The following is a 13,432-nucleotide window of genomic DNA, read 5'->3' as shown; positions in this document are numbered from 1 at the left end:
GCAAGCCTTCAAATACGTCGAGATGGATGGTGAATTCTTTGAGACTCCTTCTCAGTCATTTGAAGTGGTTCCTCCACCCAGTCCTGTCCTTAAGCCAACTCCCCTTGTGCCCAAGGTTGTTCGTGCTCCCCCTGTCATGATCTCTCTGAAAGATGCTCAAGCCGCGATTGAAAATGGTGATCGTGCTGGTTGGGGTCAACTGATCAATGTACCGTACAAGTCTGATAAAGCTGGCCTGGGGTTTAACTCTGGAAAGATAGTCAAAAATCAGATTAATGCTATGGAAGATGCTGATAGTGATTGCGACTTGGATAGCTGGATTTTCCCAACAATTGGTGACGGACTCAACAATTGGAAGACTGAAGACATTATCCCGATTTCCTTTAGTCAGGAGTAATTGTTATTGTTTATTCTAGAATTGCAAATTTTAATTTTCTTTTACAATCAAACTTCTTAAAGCATTGTGTCTATGCCCGAGGCACAATGGCTAATTTGTTAGGGGTTTGTCATTTTCATAAGCATATTCATATTCAATAGATCAATGGACTTTTTGCATTCAAATATTGCGCTCTTTATCTTTCCTGTCATTTTTCAAACAAGCTATGTTTCTTGCACACACTCACGTAACAATTTGCCGATCCATATCCACTCTGGATCCTGTTGGTAATGACTCTGCTACTGTTCATTATGACTTTGAAAATCCGATCTACCAAGCCGAGGATGGAAGCGAGGAAGATTGTGAAGTCCCTGGAGAACTTGCCCGACTACTGCAAGAAGAAAAGACTATACAGCCGCATGAGGAATCAATTGAAATTGTAAATCTGGGTACTGAAATAAACAAGAAAGAAGTCAGAGGTTTCTTGGGGCACTCAAATTACATTGCCCGATTCATTCCACACTTGACTGCTACCTGCAAACCCATCTTCAAATTACTGAGACAAAATCAAGAGATGGTATGGAATGATGAATGCCAAGAAGCTTATGACAAAATCAGGAAATATCGCCAAGAACCTCCAGTTCCGATGCCACCAGTTGAAGGAAGACCTTTAATTACGTATTTGACCGTGTTAGAAAATTCAATGAGGTGTGTTGGGGCAACATGACGAGTCTGGTCGAAAAGAGCATGCCATATACTGCCTTAGCAAAAGGTACCGACTGTGAAACAAGATACTCACAGCCCGAGAAAGCTTGCTGTGCTTTGGCCTGGGCTGCCCGCCGACTAAGACAGTATATGTTGAATCATACCACCTTATTGACTTCTAAGATGGATTCTATCAAATACCTATTTGAGAAACCTGCTGTCTCCTGAAAGAGTTATCACTGACAATGGTACTAATTTGAACAACAAGATGATTACTGAACTCTGCACGCAGTTCAAAATAAAACACCATAACTCTTCTCCGTACCGGCCAAAGATGAACGGCGCCGTGGGGACTGCTAACAATATCAAGAAGGTCATGCGAGAAATGACAGTAACATACAAAGACTGGCATGAGATGTTACCCTTTACTCTTTACGGTTATCGCACTTCAGTGCGCACTACGACAGGGGCAACTCCGTTCTCTTTAGTCTATGGAATGGAAGCCATCTTACTAGTGGAAGTTCAGATTCCCTCTCTAAGAATCATGAAAGAGGCGGGCTTAGATGAAGATGAATGGATTCAGACTCGACTCGATCAGATAAATTTGATGGATGAGAAGAGACTTGCGGCTGTATGTCACGGGCAGATATATCAGAAGCGCATGACCAGGGCATTCAACAAAAAGGTCAAGAGACAAGTGTATCAAATTGGCGACTTGGTAATCAAACGCATCATCCTACCACAAACTGACCCCAGAGGCAAATGGACTCCCACATACGAAGGGCCATTTGTAGTTAAGAAGGTATTCTCAGGTGGAGCCATGATACTCGCCACAATGGATGGTGAAGACTTCCCACATCCCGTGAACGCGGACATAGTTAAAAAATACTACGCATAAAAGAGACCCGCTAGATCGACGTATCTAGGCAAAAGTAAGGGCATCCCGGCGAACCAAAAGGGTTCGGGAAAAAATTAGGGATATATAAAAAAAATGTACACCCGGCAAGTCGAAAACCTGAAAAGGCGGCTTGGGCAAAAAAGGGTATCCTGGTGGACTGAAAACCTGAAAAGGCGGTCCAGGCAAAAATTAGGGATTAAAGCGTATGACTATGTCCCGTTCTCAGTCAACTTTCATCCAAGTTCGAGGGACTGACCAAGCCAATCACTTCTATCCGACAGCAAGGGATGAGATGCTCGAAGACATAATGACAGTAGTAGGCTTAAAATCAATAGGACTTCTTCCACATAGCTTTCTCTTTGTTTTCGACAATTTCCTCTTACTAGGATTTCTGTCTCCTTGTACACAAATTGCCTGTTTATAGGCCTCCTTTCAAAATCAATACAACCCTCTTTCAAAAAAAAAGATGCTTTTGTTTTTACTTTTCTGTTTTGTTTGCGTAAACGTCCATTGATTTAATTTGAATTAATATATGCATTTGAATATGACCAATGTTTACCAAAATACATGCATAGAATAGCAATAGCAATTACTACAAGACTTCAGGATCGAGGATAAGGTCTAACCATGCTTCCAATGAATCCGCTACCAATTCTCTTCCCCAGCAAGCCTATTTTTCCCAGAAGAAATTGGCAGTATTCCCCGGCACAGCCAGCTATTCCCCAACAGAGGTCGGCATCGCCAGACAGGCTGATCATCTCATCCATCTCCAGCCCGACTCTGTTGAATATTTCCACCATCAGACAGAAATCAAGCATCCCCAGCCGAGAAAGGGTCATCGACACAAATGTCTCAAATCAGTAGATAGGGATTTATTTTCCCCAGTAGAGTCCCCAAGTAGAACTTCTCATACGCATAACTCATTCATTACATCCTTTCACAACATACGCATGCATACAACATTCACATTTATTTTAGCATAACACGAAACATCTCATGCATCATGACATAGCATGAAGCTAACTTTTCTTTGCAGGTTATTTATCCTCCTGATATAGTCAAAATAAAAGGTTCATTCAGACAGACACCTTTATCAATCACATTCAAGATTCAGATACATATTTCAAATACAGTTCATGGGAACATTCATTCTGACAACACTTCGATATCCTCCTAATGATGGCATCTTTAAGCCCATCCCAGACATTTATTGCAAGTACAACATATACAGGTTATCAGATACAGCCTAACGTACGGTTCATTCTGATTCAGCCCAACATATGACTTCTTCAGCAACTCCAATGCGGTCTAACGTACGACCCATTTGGACCTTCAAATCCTCGGATACTGCCTAGCGTACGGTACGTTCAGGGGTGTAGTCTAGCGTACGACTACTTTCTTCTTCGGATACAGCCTAACGTACGGCTCATTCTGCAACTCAGATACGGTCTAGCGTACGATCCATTCTGAACTCCAGCAACTCCAACGCGGTCTAACGTACGACCCGTTTGGATCTTACAACCCTCAGATGCTACCTAACGTACGGTACATTTCTGAAGTGTAGTCTGGCGTACGACTACCGCTTTCATCATCAGATGCGGCCTAACGTACGGCTCATTCTGCAACTCAGATACGATCTAGCGTATGGTCCATTCTGACCCTTTATCCCCAACAGCATATGACACACTCCGACTCCCCAGCGAAGTCGGCAGCCTAATGGATGACTCATTATACGGTCTAACGTACGACCCAGTGTGGCACCCATGTCTTCAAATTGGCCTAATATACGGCGCGATCTGAAGCTTTCGTCATCAAACCTCCCGGATGGCACCTTTAAGCCCATCTCCATCAAGACCAACTGTCGATTCTCAAGTGCAAATTTTTGGGGCATTCTAGTGTTCAATAATCTTCCACCTCCAGACCACGAATGGCATACACGCCATCCTAACTCTCTCGGTTCAAGAATATTGAACAGGGGCAGCTGTCATACCCCAAAAATTACCCATCATTTTTCCTAAAAAAAAAAAAAAAAAAAAAAAAACGAAAAAAAAAACGAAAAAAAAAAAAAAAAAAAAAAAAAGAGAATTTTTTTTTTTAATTAATTAATTAATTAATTAATTAATTAATTAAAATAAATAAATAAATAAAATATAACAAATTATTTTGGACTTGGGTCTCCCTCAGTCCAAGCCCATTACCCACGAAATTAGTCTATAAATACTGAAGTTTCAGTAGGGGGAGTGAGACTTGGAGTTACACTGGGAGATTCACTGGAGAAAGAAGGAAGAGAAGCAAAACACTTTGAGGTTTCCTTGGAACAAACCTTGAGGAAAAAGAAAGAAAGAGAACAGAGAAGGACGGATAGAAACTTTGGCATAGGAACCCTGCCTACCCGGAGAATTCAGAGTAAAGAAACCCTGAAGGCAGCCCATCTGCACCGAAGCCATCGCCGTCCAATTCCCGCTGCCTAACTTATTCCGATACTACAAGTGGTCAATCCCTTCAACCTTGAATTGGCAAACAGGTTTTGCGTATCTCTATTGTTTATACTTTCAATTGGCCATATCTACATATATAATGCATCATGATTAAATGTTGATATATAATTTGCTTTCGTATGGGAATTTAAATATGCCTGAATACCCTGAATGTTTGATCATGTTATTCCTGTGATAAAATGCCATAAAATTCAAAGTTCCTAACGTGGGGCTGTTTTCAAATTCAAAATCCGTGGCCGCTCGCTAGCACATCGCTAGGCGAGCCTGGGGCGAGTATTCGCCTGGCCTTCGCTAGGCGAGGCAGAGGCGAACGAGACAGTAGCTGACTTTTCTATTCTTTTTTTTTATGTTTTATCATAGCCATGCATTATTCATCCTATCCTATTTATTGTTGTGATATTTCTCCGGTGTAATCTTCGATTGCACCCTGATTTGGTGTTCTGACATGTTTCTTTTTTTTTTGAGTTTCGTAAAGGTTCACATATCCCAGGAAAAGGTTATTGGCTAGGTATTCCACTTTATTTGTGGGATACCCTTGTGGAGTTTCACCCTAAGTTAATTTTTAATGTATTAATTTCTAATGTATTAATTTTTTAATATATTATTTTTAATAATTTTAATGTGGAGTTTCATCCTAATTATATAATTAATTGTAAAACTTTGCCTTTGAATAAGTGATCTTGGACCTCTCTTTGTTGCCTTACGATTACGATATTACGGTCATGTCCCGCGAACGTGGGGATACCCTTAGCAAAGACCCTTCGGTTAAATCATCATAAAATAAATTATAGTCCCTCGGATGTTGCCTTCGAATATACAACTTTGTCCCTCGATGACCCTCTGATGTTGCCTACGGTTAAAAGATGATAGTCCCTTCGAATGCTAAGGTATCCTCGTAACTGTTGCCTTCAATGACCAATCGATGACCCTACGATGACCCTTTTACATCCAAAGGATAAAACTACTTATTTCTCAATAATAAGGACAGTTTTACCCTCATAAGGATAGGAAATACTCATAAAGACCTTGGGTCGGTATAACTCTTAATTGTTGGCTCACAATCTAAAAACAATTTTCACACCTCACACCTTTCAAAATATCTTTAGAAAATCACCACTTGGTATATATTCATACTAGAATCATTACCGAGTTATATTTTTCTAAACAATTTCCAAAACTAAACGAGATAACTACTTTGTATATATTCATACAAGAATCATTACAAAGTTAAATTCTCTTTTCAAAACAATTTTTCTAAACAATTCACAAACACTTTTTTTTTTTAAAAATAATATAAGTGATCGAGCAATTAAGAGCCCATGGATAACCATGGATACAAAGGGTGCTAACACCTTCCCTTTGTATAATGTACCTCCCGAACCCAAAATCTAAATTAAGGTCTTTCCTGTTCTTTTCCACCTTTCCTTATTGGATAAAAGAAAAGTCGGTGGCGACTCTTGCTAACCGCGACATTGCGATAAAAAACACAAAAAGTCCAGTTCACCGTATGACAATATGTTAGTAGCAGGTCCATATATGGTTGAAATCAGAAACTTGAAGATGTAGTTATCAAGGAGTTTGACATGAAGGATTTGGGTCCAACAAAGAAGATTCTTGGAATGCAAATCATGAGAGATAAGCAAAGAGGAATTTCGCAGTTATCTCAGGCAGAGTACATCAATCGTATTTTGCAAAGGTTTAACATGGGCAATGCCAAACCGGTTAGCACACCTTTGGCAAGTCATTTTCGCCTATCCAAGGACCAGTCTCCTCAGACGGAGGAAGAAATAGAATTCATGGATAAGATTCCATATGCTTCAGCCATAGAAAGTTTGATGTACGCAATGATATGTACTAGGCCAGACATTGGTCATGCAGTGGGAGTTGTAAGCAGGTTTATGGCAAATCCAGGAAAAACTCATTGGGAAGCAGTCAAGTGGATTTTGCGGTATCTACGAGGCACTAAAAAGAAATGTCTATACTTTGGCAAAGGAGAAATAAAAGTACAAGGATACGTTGATGCAGACTTTGCCGGTGAAGTTGATCACCAAAGAAGTACGACTGGCTATATATTTACTGTTGGTACTGGAGCAGTTAGTTGGATATCGCGAATACAAAAGATTGTTGCTTTATCCACTACTGAGACTGAGTATGTAGCAGTCACAGAAGCTAGTAAGGAATTAATATGGCTTCAAGGATTGTTAACAGAGTTGGGTTTCATGCAGGAGAAGAGTGTTTTGTATAGTGACAGTCAAAGTGCAATACATCTAGCAAAGAATTCTGCATTTCATTCAAGAACAAAACACATTGGTCTTCGTTATCACTTCATTAGATCTCTTCTTGAGGATGAGGTACTAACATTGAGCAAGATACAAGGAAGTGAGAATTCAACTGACATGTTAACAAAGGCGGTGACAATTGATAAACTGAAGTTGTGCTCTTCTTCAGTTGGCCTGCTAGAATAATAAATTGATAAACGTTGTTGTTTGACCAAGGTGTGAAGATTGATTAAAATCACTCTTCAAGTGGGAGATTGTTGGTCAAAATAAAAGAGAGATAAAGAGAGTATGAAGGAGAAACAAGAAAAATAATAGTAAAAAGAAACAATAATGGTTATGAGAACTTTGAGGAGATGTTAAATAATAATCATTCATCTTTCTTGTTTTATTGGCTATAAAAGCCTTCTATCTTTCATTTGTAATCATCAGAACATAATTTCAATAAATTCTTTTAGAGTAATTGAGTTGTGCAATTTTCATGTGAGGAGAGATTAATGAATTTATATATTTTATTTTCATTAAGTTTGTGTGCTTCCGCGTTAATTTGTTCTTCCACAAATCTGATAATATGGGGAAATTTTGCGTAGTTTCCTAACATAGTTACTATCATGTCTCATTTCTTTGTTTTGTTTTCTAAATGCTAGTGTTTTTCTTTCGTTTTTTAGTTATTTCATGATTAAGTATTAATATATTATTATATTAGTTTTATCTAGTTTAATATACATTTATTACATTTCAAATTTGGCTGATACATTAATTTTATCTAGTTTAATTTTATAATAAACCACACATGACACTAGTTTATTCTGACTTATTCTTTCCACTTCCATGGGTTTCTATATTACTATATCACACCCTACCAATTAATTATATAACTTTTTTTTCTATCGTCATAATTTAATTAGATATTTGAATAATTAATTAATTAATTAACCATTTCTATATTAATTAGTTTTTTTTCTTCATAAAATGACTAACTAATTAATTTTCTTTGCAAACTGATTAATTTGATCTAATGCAAATTTGGATATTACGATAATTTGAAATTGGGGTTTATCTTCGACCTTAATTTTCTTCCCTTGATTTCATGTTTGAAATTACTTCTTGAAATGTTTGCTTGATTCTTCTCAATATAGCATGACCTATAATTTCTTTCATGTTCTCTCAGTTTCTTTATTCAACTAATTGATTAATATCATTTGATTCATTAAATTGAATTAGAAAGACTTTAGGACTTATGTTATACATGTTCTCTTAGGTCAAATAAAAATTCTATTCATTTAAAATCCTAGAAAATAGGATAACCAATGCATGAGATACATTAGGCTTTATTCTCCATTTTGGTATCATATCCCATTCTTTCAATCATATTTGTCTTTTTATCCCTTTAAGACTAAAACTCTTTTTGTATAAAACTTGACCCAACGTCAAGTATAAACTAAAACACTTAACAAAACTACGATGCGAATTATGTCACGAGCCTACGATGCAATGGCGACTCTGTTGTATTTCGAGCGTGCGATGCGCTCAAGTATTTTTTGTGACGCGACATCTGACGACTCTGTTGGGGATTACCTAAGCAAGTCAAACCTAGTTTTGTTTGTTTTTACATGTTCTTATGTTTATCTTTATTGCTTTACTTACTTTAGTTATTACATCTTTATTGTTTTTATATATTCATTATATTTTGAATATCTGTTATATTCTCTATTGTAGATTAGGTTTAATGATGCTACTTGAGAGAAAAGTTATACACCCGAGCTTGGGCAGACACACATGATAGTAAGTGGTAGATTCATGTCGACCTCCTTGATGTTATGTCCCAATTATGGTCAACACGAAATGTCACGTATAAAGTAGATCCTTTTTGAAACATCACTGTTTACGAGTCATTTGTTTCAAATATCGGTATCTCAAACTGGGTACATGACTCTAGGGATCTTTTTAGGAATCTCTTTCTTGGAAGAATAATACTTACTTGTGACGGGATTGGGTTTGTTTTGTAGTGAACCTTATCCATAGATTACCTGATTTTCTCCCCAGCTCTATACCCGATTTCCAACGTACAACAAACCTTTAAAGTTATATTATTGCATACCATTATTGCATCATCATATACATACTGAACTTTTGAACCTAAATTATTGCATCATCCAACCTTTAAACCATTTAAACAAAAAATACTGCTTATCTATTTGCATTCCATCCACATGAAAAAGCCATATGCATCGTTTCCAGGGAATCCTAAATTTCCAGTCATTGTTGAACGTTCAAAAAATATAAAACCATACAGAAGAAATACATATCAGTTCATAAATATATAAATTCTTTTTTCTTTTTCCCATACTAGTTTCTTCTTCTGTCTCTACTTCCATACTCTACAATTGACGATAATTCCTGGATTCCTTGAAAAACTAAAAATATATTTATACATTCATGGAAAAGGTTAAGCATGAGAATGCAATGTGTAAGGAAAGCTTGGATCACGCCCAAGGCAAGGTTGACATGATCTTAGAACTATTCATAGGCAATATGACAACGGACTTCTCAGATCAAGTTATGATTGGTGAACGAACTAAAGGCGGGTAAAATCCAGAATACAACTACAAACAGCCTGTCCGATTATCCGCAAGAGCAATATCTTCTATCGAATTAGAAGCCCACTCAAGGCAACCAGAAACATGAGCAAAAGCAAAACAACCAAGGGAACAACGATCAAGAAAGCATATGTCCCCTCTTTCATCCAATTCCAATATCTTATACGCATCAACTTCATATTTTAATTCATGTTAGGGAAATTGTGCCCAAGGAGATCAAACTTGTCAGGTCTCACTACCATCTTAAGCATAATCCTAATATCACGTGCAAATGCCATGCAGGATACATGGGAACTTTACAAAAGTTTTCTACAATTTCAAGATCAAAGTTCAAGAGCTCCATCATCAGAAGTTGTCATGCTTTACGGATAAGCTTTGCCAGATCATCCTCAAGAATGATCATCCTTAGGCCATCTTTAGCTTTTTCATTTTTATTTTCTTTTTGTAAAGTATTGGTTGCTTTTAACATTGTTACTCCCAATGGTGATATTAATGAAATGGGCATGCATTTTGAGTTAATCCATTCGTATTCACTCCAGGCTTAATTCAATATTTTCTTTTTTCATAAAAAACTGAAAACGATATCAATACTTCTCCACTTCACTTAAGCAAGGATAAAATGGAGAATGATGAAGAACAAATACCCAAAATCGCTAACAGTATACTTTTGAATAAAACTTTTCTAACAATGTAAGATATTGTTTCACCTCCCACACACCGGAGATATAAGGAAGATAATCCCTTGTCAACCCCCTTGAGCCTAGAAGTTGGTGTTTCTTTCTGTACTATTAAACCTTTAATCTTAACCAGGGGCAGGATAGTCGTTAATTAATTCGGTTGTGCTTCAAATTCCAAAAAAGAATGTCCCATCAGGGGATCAATCACATCTTATGCATCATCTGACGTTGAAGAGGTTGAAAATTAAAATGTTTGCAATGGCCGTCTCCCAATAACCCATGTCACGGTAGTCACAATCTTTCAAAAAAAAAGAAGAAAAGCCTGCTAAGTCAAAAACAAAAAATAATGATGAAATGACTTAGGCAAAAATTAGGGATAACAAAAGAATAAAAAAAATTCAACAAAAAAAAAAGCAAGAGCAAAACATTGTGACTACCAACAAAAAGGGTGACTACCACTCAAGCGAACGAAAGAAAAACCTTGTTGATTCCAAAAATCACCAAAATTTATTTCGGAAATTTAATGCACTGGCTGAGTTAGTTGAACGTAGGACTAAAGAACATCAAGTAGAATGGTGTGGGCTAAAATCAAATTTTGAGCCTTATATCCTTTATTTCTTTAACTGTAACTAGGCAATATTACAACCTTCAAAAGACCTAATTAAAGCAAAGGTATTCTGAAGGCATACTACAACAAGGTTGCGTAAACCTGACTCCTAGAGATTTTCTAAAAACATTTGTATTGATATCAAATTTCACATCGTCTTTCACACTTTAAATAATGATTTTGATCTAAAAACTTGCATGAGCGTCACATTAAAATTACCATTTTTTAGTAAACAATTTTAATCCGCTAATCAACACCTAACACCAAGGAGGTTGCAATAATGAGTTATAGCATATGATCCCACTAGAGGCATTCCTCCAAGATCAGTTAACCAATGGAATTCCCTTAGATCAGTTAATCAGGGGGAAAATTACTTCAAGACTCGTACTAGGGTAGGCCACCTCAAGATCACAAGAAGTCAATCGCTCCAAGAGACGGTTAATCAAGGCCATACAGTTTTAAGAACCTGGGGAAAGTCAGGTCGAGATCGTCCTATGACAAGACTACTTAACAACTTGTGATCGGGGCAACCCGTGCAAATATCCAATAGACTGGGGCAGAGATATTCTATGAAGGTGCAAGTCCTCTTCATGTTTCAAGTTGCTTAGGCAAGTGCATTAACAATCGTTGAGCCTGAAGCAGACATCGTGGAATAATATCATTATAACCTTTTTCCCAACCTCAAATCTTCCATCTCCCACCACATGAACATTTGGTGAACCATGCATAAATCATGACGCTTCGCTCTAACAAAAAGGTGTGCATATCATCATCGCATAGATCATTGAAATGCATTAATCAAGTCATTTCACTCAGATATCATCGCGTTCGTCTGGTATCATCATAAAGCCTTGTAACCTAAGCAATCTTTTCCAAACCCATGGTCGCACTTAACTGATCCTCACACGCTCTTGTGTTTTCACTCACTAGAGATAAATCTCACTGGTACTCTAATGTGTGTTTCCTAAACCCAGATTCACTCAATGATCGAAAGTTTTGCTAAAGCGCTGATGCCAAAATGTTAATCAACTACATTCTTCTTTCAACCAATATCTTCCTATTATGAAGATAAGTTTTGATACTAGTGAATAATTAGTATAAACATCATTCTCTCTTTCATTTACTCACTTTTCTTAATATATGCGAAATAGTCAACTACGTCGTTCATTGTCGGACGGAGGGAATAACATAGAACAAGTTTTCATAGCATATGATCATTCTTTGAAACTCACACTATCACATTTTTCTATATTGCATAATTAAACATGGTATAACATATTTCCTTATCATCATTAATGTAAATTTATGTCAAATTTTAATATAAAAAATTACGCCAAATTTCCTATTTAAAATGGACTAACAGTAAATTTATATCAAATTTTGATATAAAAAATATATTTTAAAACTACAGAATTTAATAATAAAATATAAAAAGTTATTTACAATAAACATTTTTTGGGAATGGGATGCCACACTTATATGTTTTATGTGTTACAAACTTATTGATATTTGATGAAACTTTGATGATAATTTTTATTTCAAATAAAAAATCCACTTGAACCACTAGTTCATGCGTCAGGGTAGAGTAAAGCTTAAGGTTGTTACTAATGATGGAAGTGTTTAAAGTAACACTACATTATAATAATAAATTAAGTTCTTAACACCAAGTCGTTGTAGTATAGTGGTGAGTATTCCCGCCTGTCACGCGGGTGACCCGGGTTCGATCCCCGGCAACGGCGAAGTTTTGTTTTTTTTTTCATTATTTAAATCGTCTTCTTTGTGATAACTAACCGGACAAAAAAGCTTACATTATTAATTTTTCTTCCTTAGCGGGAGAACGAAGCTTCGAATCAATTTTCCACTTCAATGGCCACTCTTCCTGCTTCTCCTTCTCCACCTTGGCCAAACCCTAACCCTAATCTCAATTCAATTCCGAACCCTAATTTCCATCCTGATCAATCTCAAACCCTTGACTTCGATTCCCTAATGTCTCCACAATCTCACCATGCTTCCACCGATTCACCGGAGTCTCCCCCCGCCACACCGCCGTCGCTTCTTCAACTCTCCTTTAACCAGGACCACGCCTGCTTCGCTGCCGCCACTGATAACGGCTTTCGCATATATAACTGCGACCCTTTCCGCGAACTTTTTCGCCGGGAATTCGGTGGCGGAGGAATCGGCCATGTGGAGATGCTTTTCCGATGTAACATATTAGCACTTGTCGGCGGTGGGTCTCACCCTCAGTACCCTCCCACCAAAGTCATGATCTGGGATGATCATCAAGGTACGTGCATCGGTGAACTCTCGTTCCGTTCTCCCGTTAGCGGTGTTCGGCTTCGGCGGGATCGAATAATCGTCGTGGTGGAGCAGAAGATATTCGTATATAATTTCGCTGACTTGAAGCTGTTGCATCAGATTGAAACCATTGCGAACCCTAAGGGGCTTTGTGAAGTTTCGCACTTGACAGATTCTCTTGTTCTCGCTTGCCCTGGTTTGCATAAAGGCCAAATTCGTATTGAGCACTTTTCCCAGAAGAGGACCAAGTTTATTTCTGCTCATGATTCGAGAATAGCTTGCTTCGCTCTCACGCTTGATGGGCAGTTTATCGCCACTGCCAGCACCAAGGGTACTCTGATTCGGATTTATGATGCTGAACTCGGCACACTACTTCAGGAGGTATGTGCTATGACAAGTCAATTGTGTGATGTTTGTTGTTGATTAATCATGTTTCTTTAATTGGATTAGATACAATTAAGGTTTAATGTCTATGTTTGTTGCTTTATTAATGTTCTGTT

General features: G+C 37.5%; 1 protein-coding gene and 1 non-coding gene across 4 annotated transcripts in view; both read left to right on the top strand.

Moving 5' to 3' along the window:
• Window positions 1–13,432, top strand: part of LOC127132693 (autophagy-related protein 18a) — a 60,852-nt gene that overhangs the window by 46,226 nt on the left and 1,194 nt on the right. Inside the window, exon 1 of one of the 3 annotated variants that reach the window (XM_051061657.1) lies at window positions 12,371–13,313. The exons of the other annotated variants lie outside the window; for them this stretch is intronic. Within the exon in view, the coding sequence (XP_050917614.1) occupies window positions 12,504–13,313 (810 nt within the window). The 5' untranslated portion in view covers window positions 12,371–12,503. Of the gene's footprint in view, window positions 1–12,370; window positions 13,314–13,432 lie in introns of those variants that run through there. 3 annotated transcript variants of the gene reach the window in all.
• TRNAD-GUC (transfer RNA aspartic acid (anticodon GUC)) lies at window positions 12,305–12,376 on the top strand. Its single transcript has one exon. It is a non-coding gene; the product is annotated as a tRNA-Asp (tRNA).

The sequence above is a fragment of the Lathyrus oleraceus genome, chromosome 3, assembly GCF_024323335.1.
Source record: "Lathyrus oleraceus cultivar Zhongwan6 chromosome 3, CAAS_Psat_ZW6_1.0, whole genome shotgun sequence".
Lineage (NCBI taxonomy): Eukaryota > Viridiplantae > Streptophyta > Magnoliopsida > Fabales > Fabaceae > Lathyrus > Lathyrus oleraceus.
This window is presented reverse-complemented; position numbering and strand designations above follow the sequence as displayed.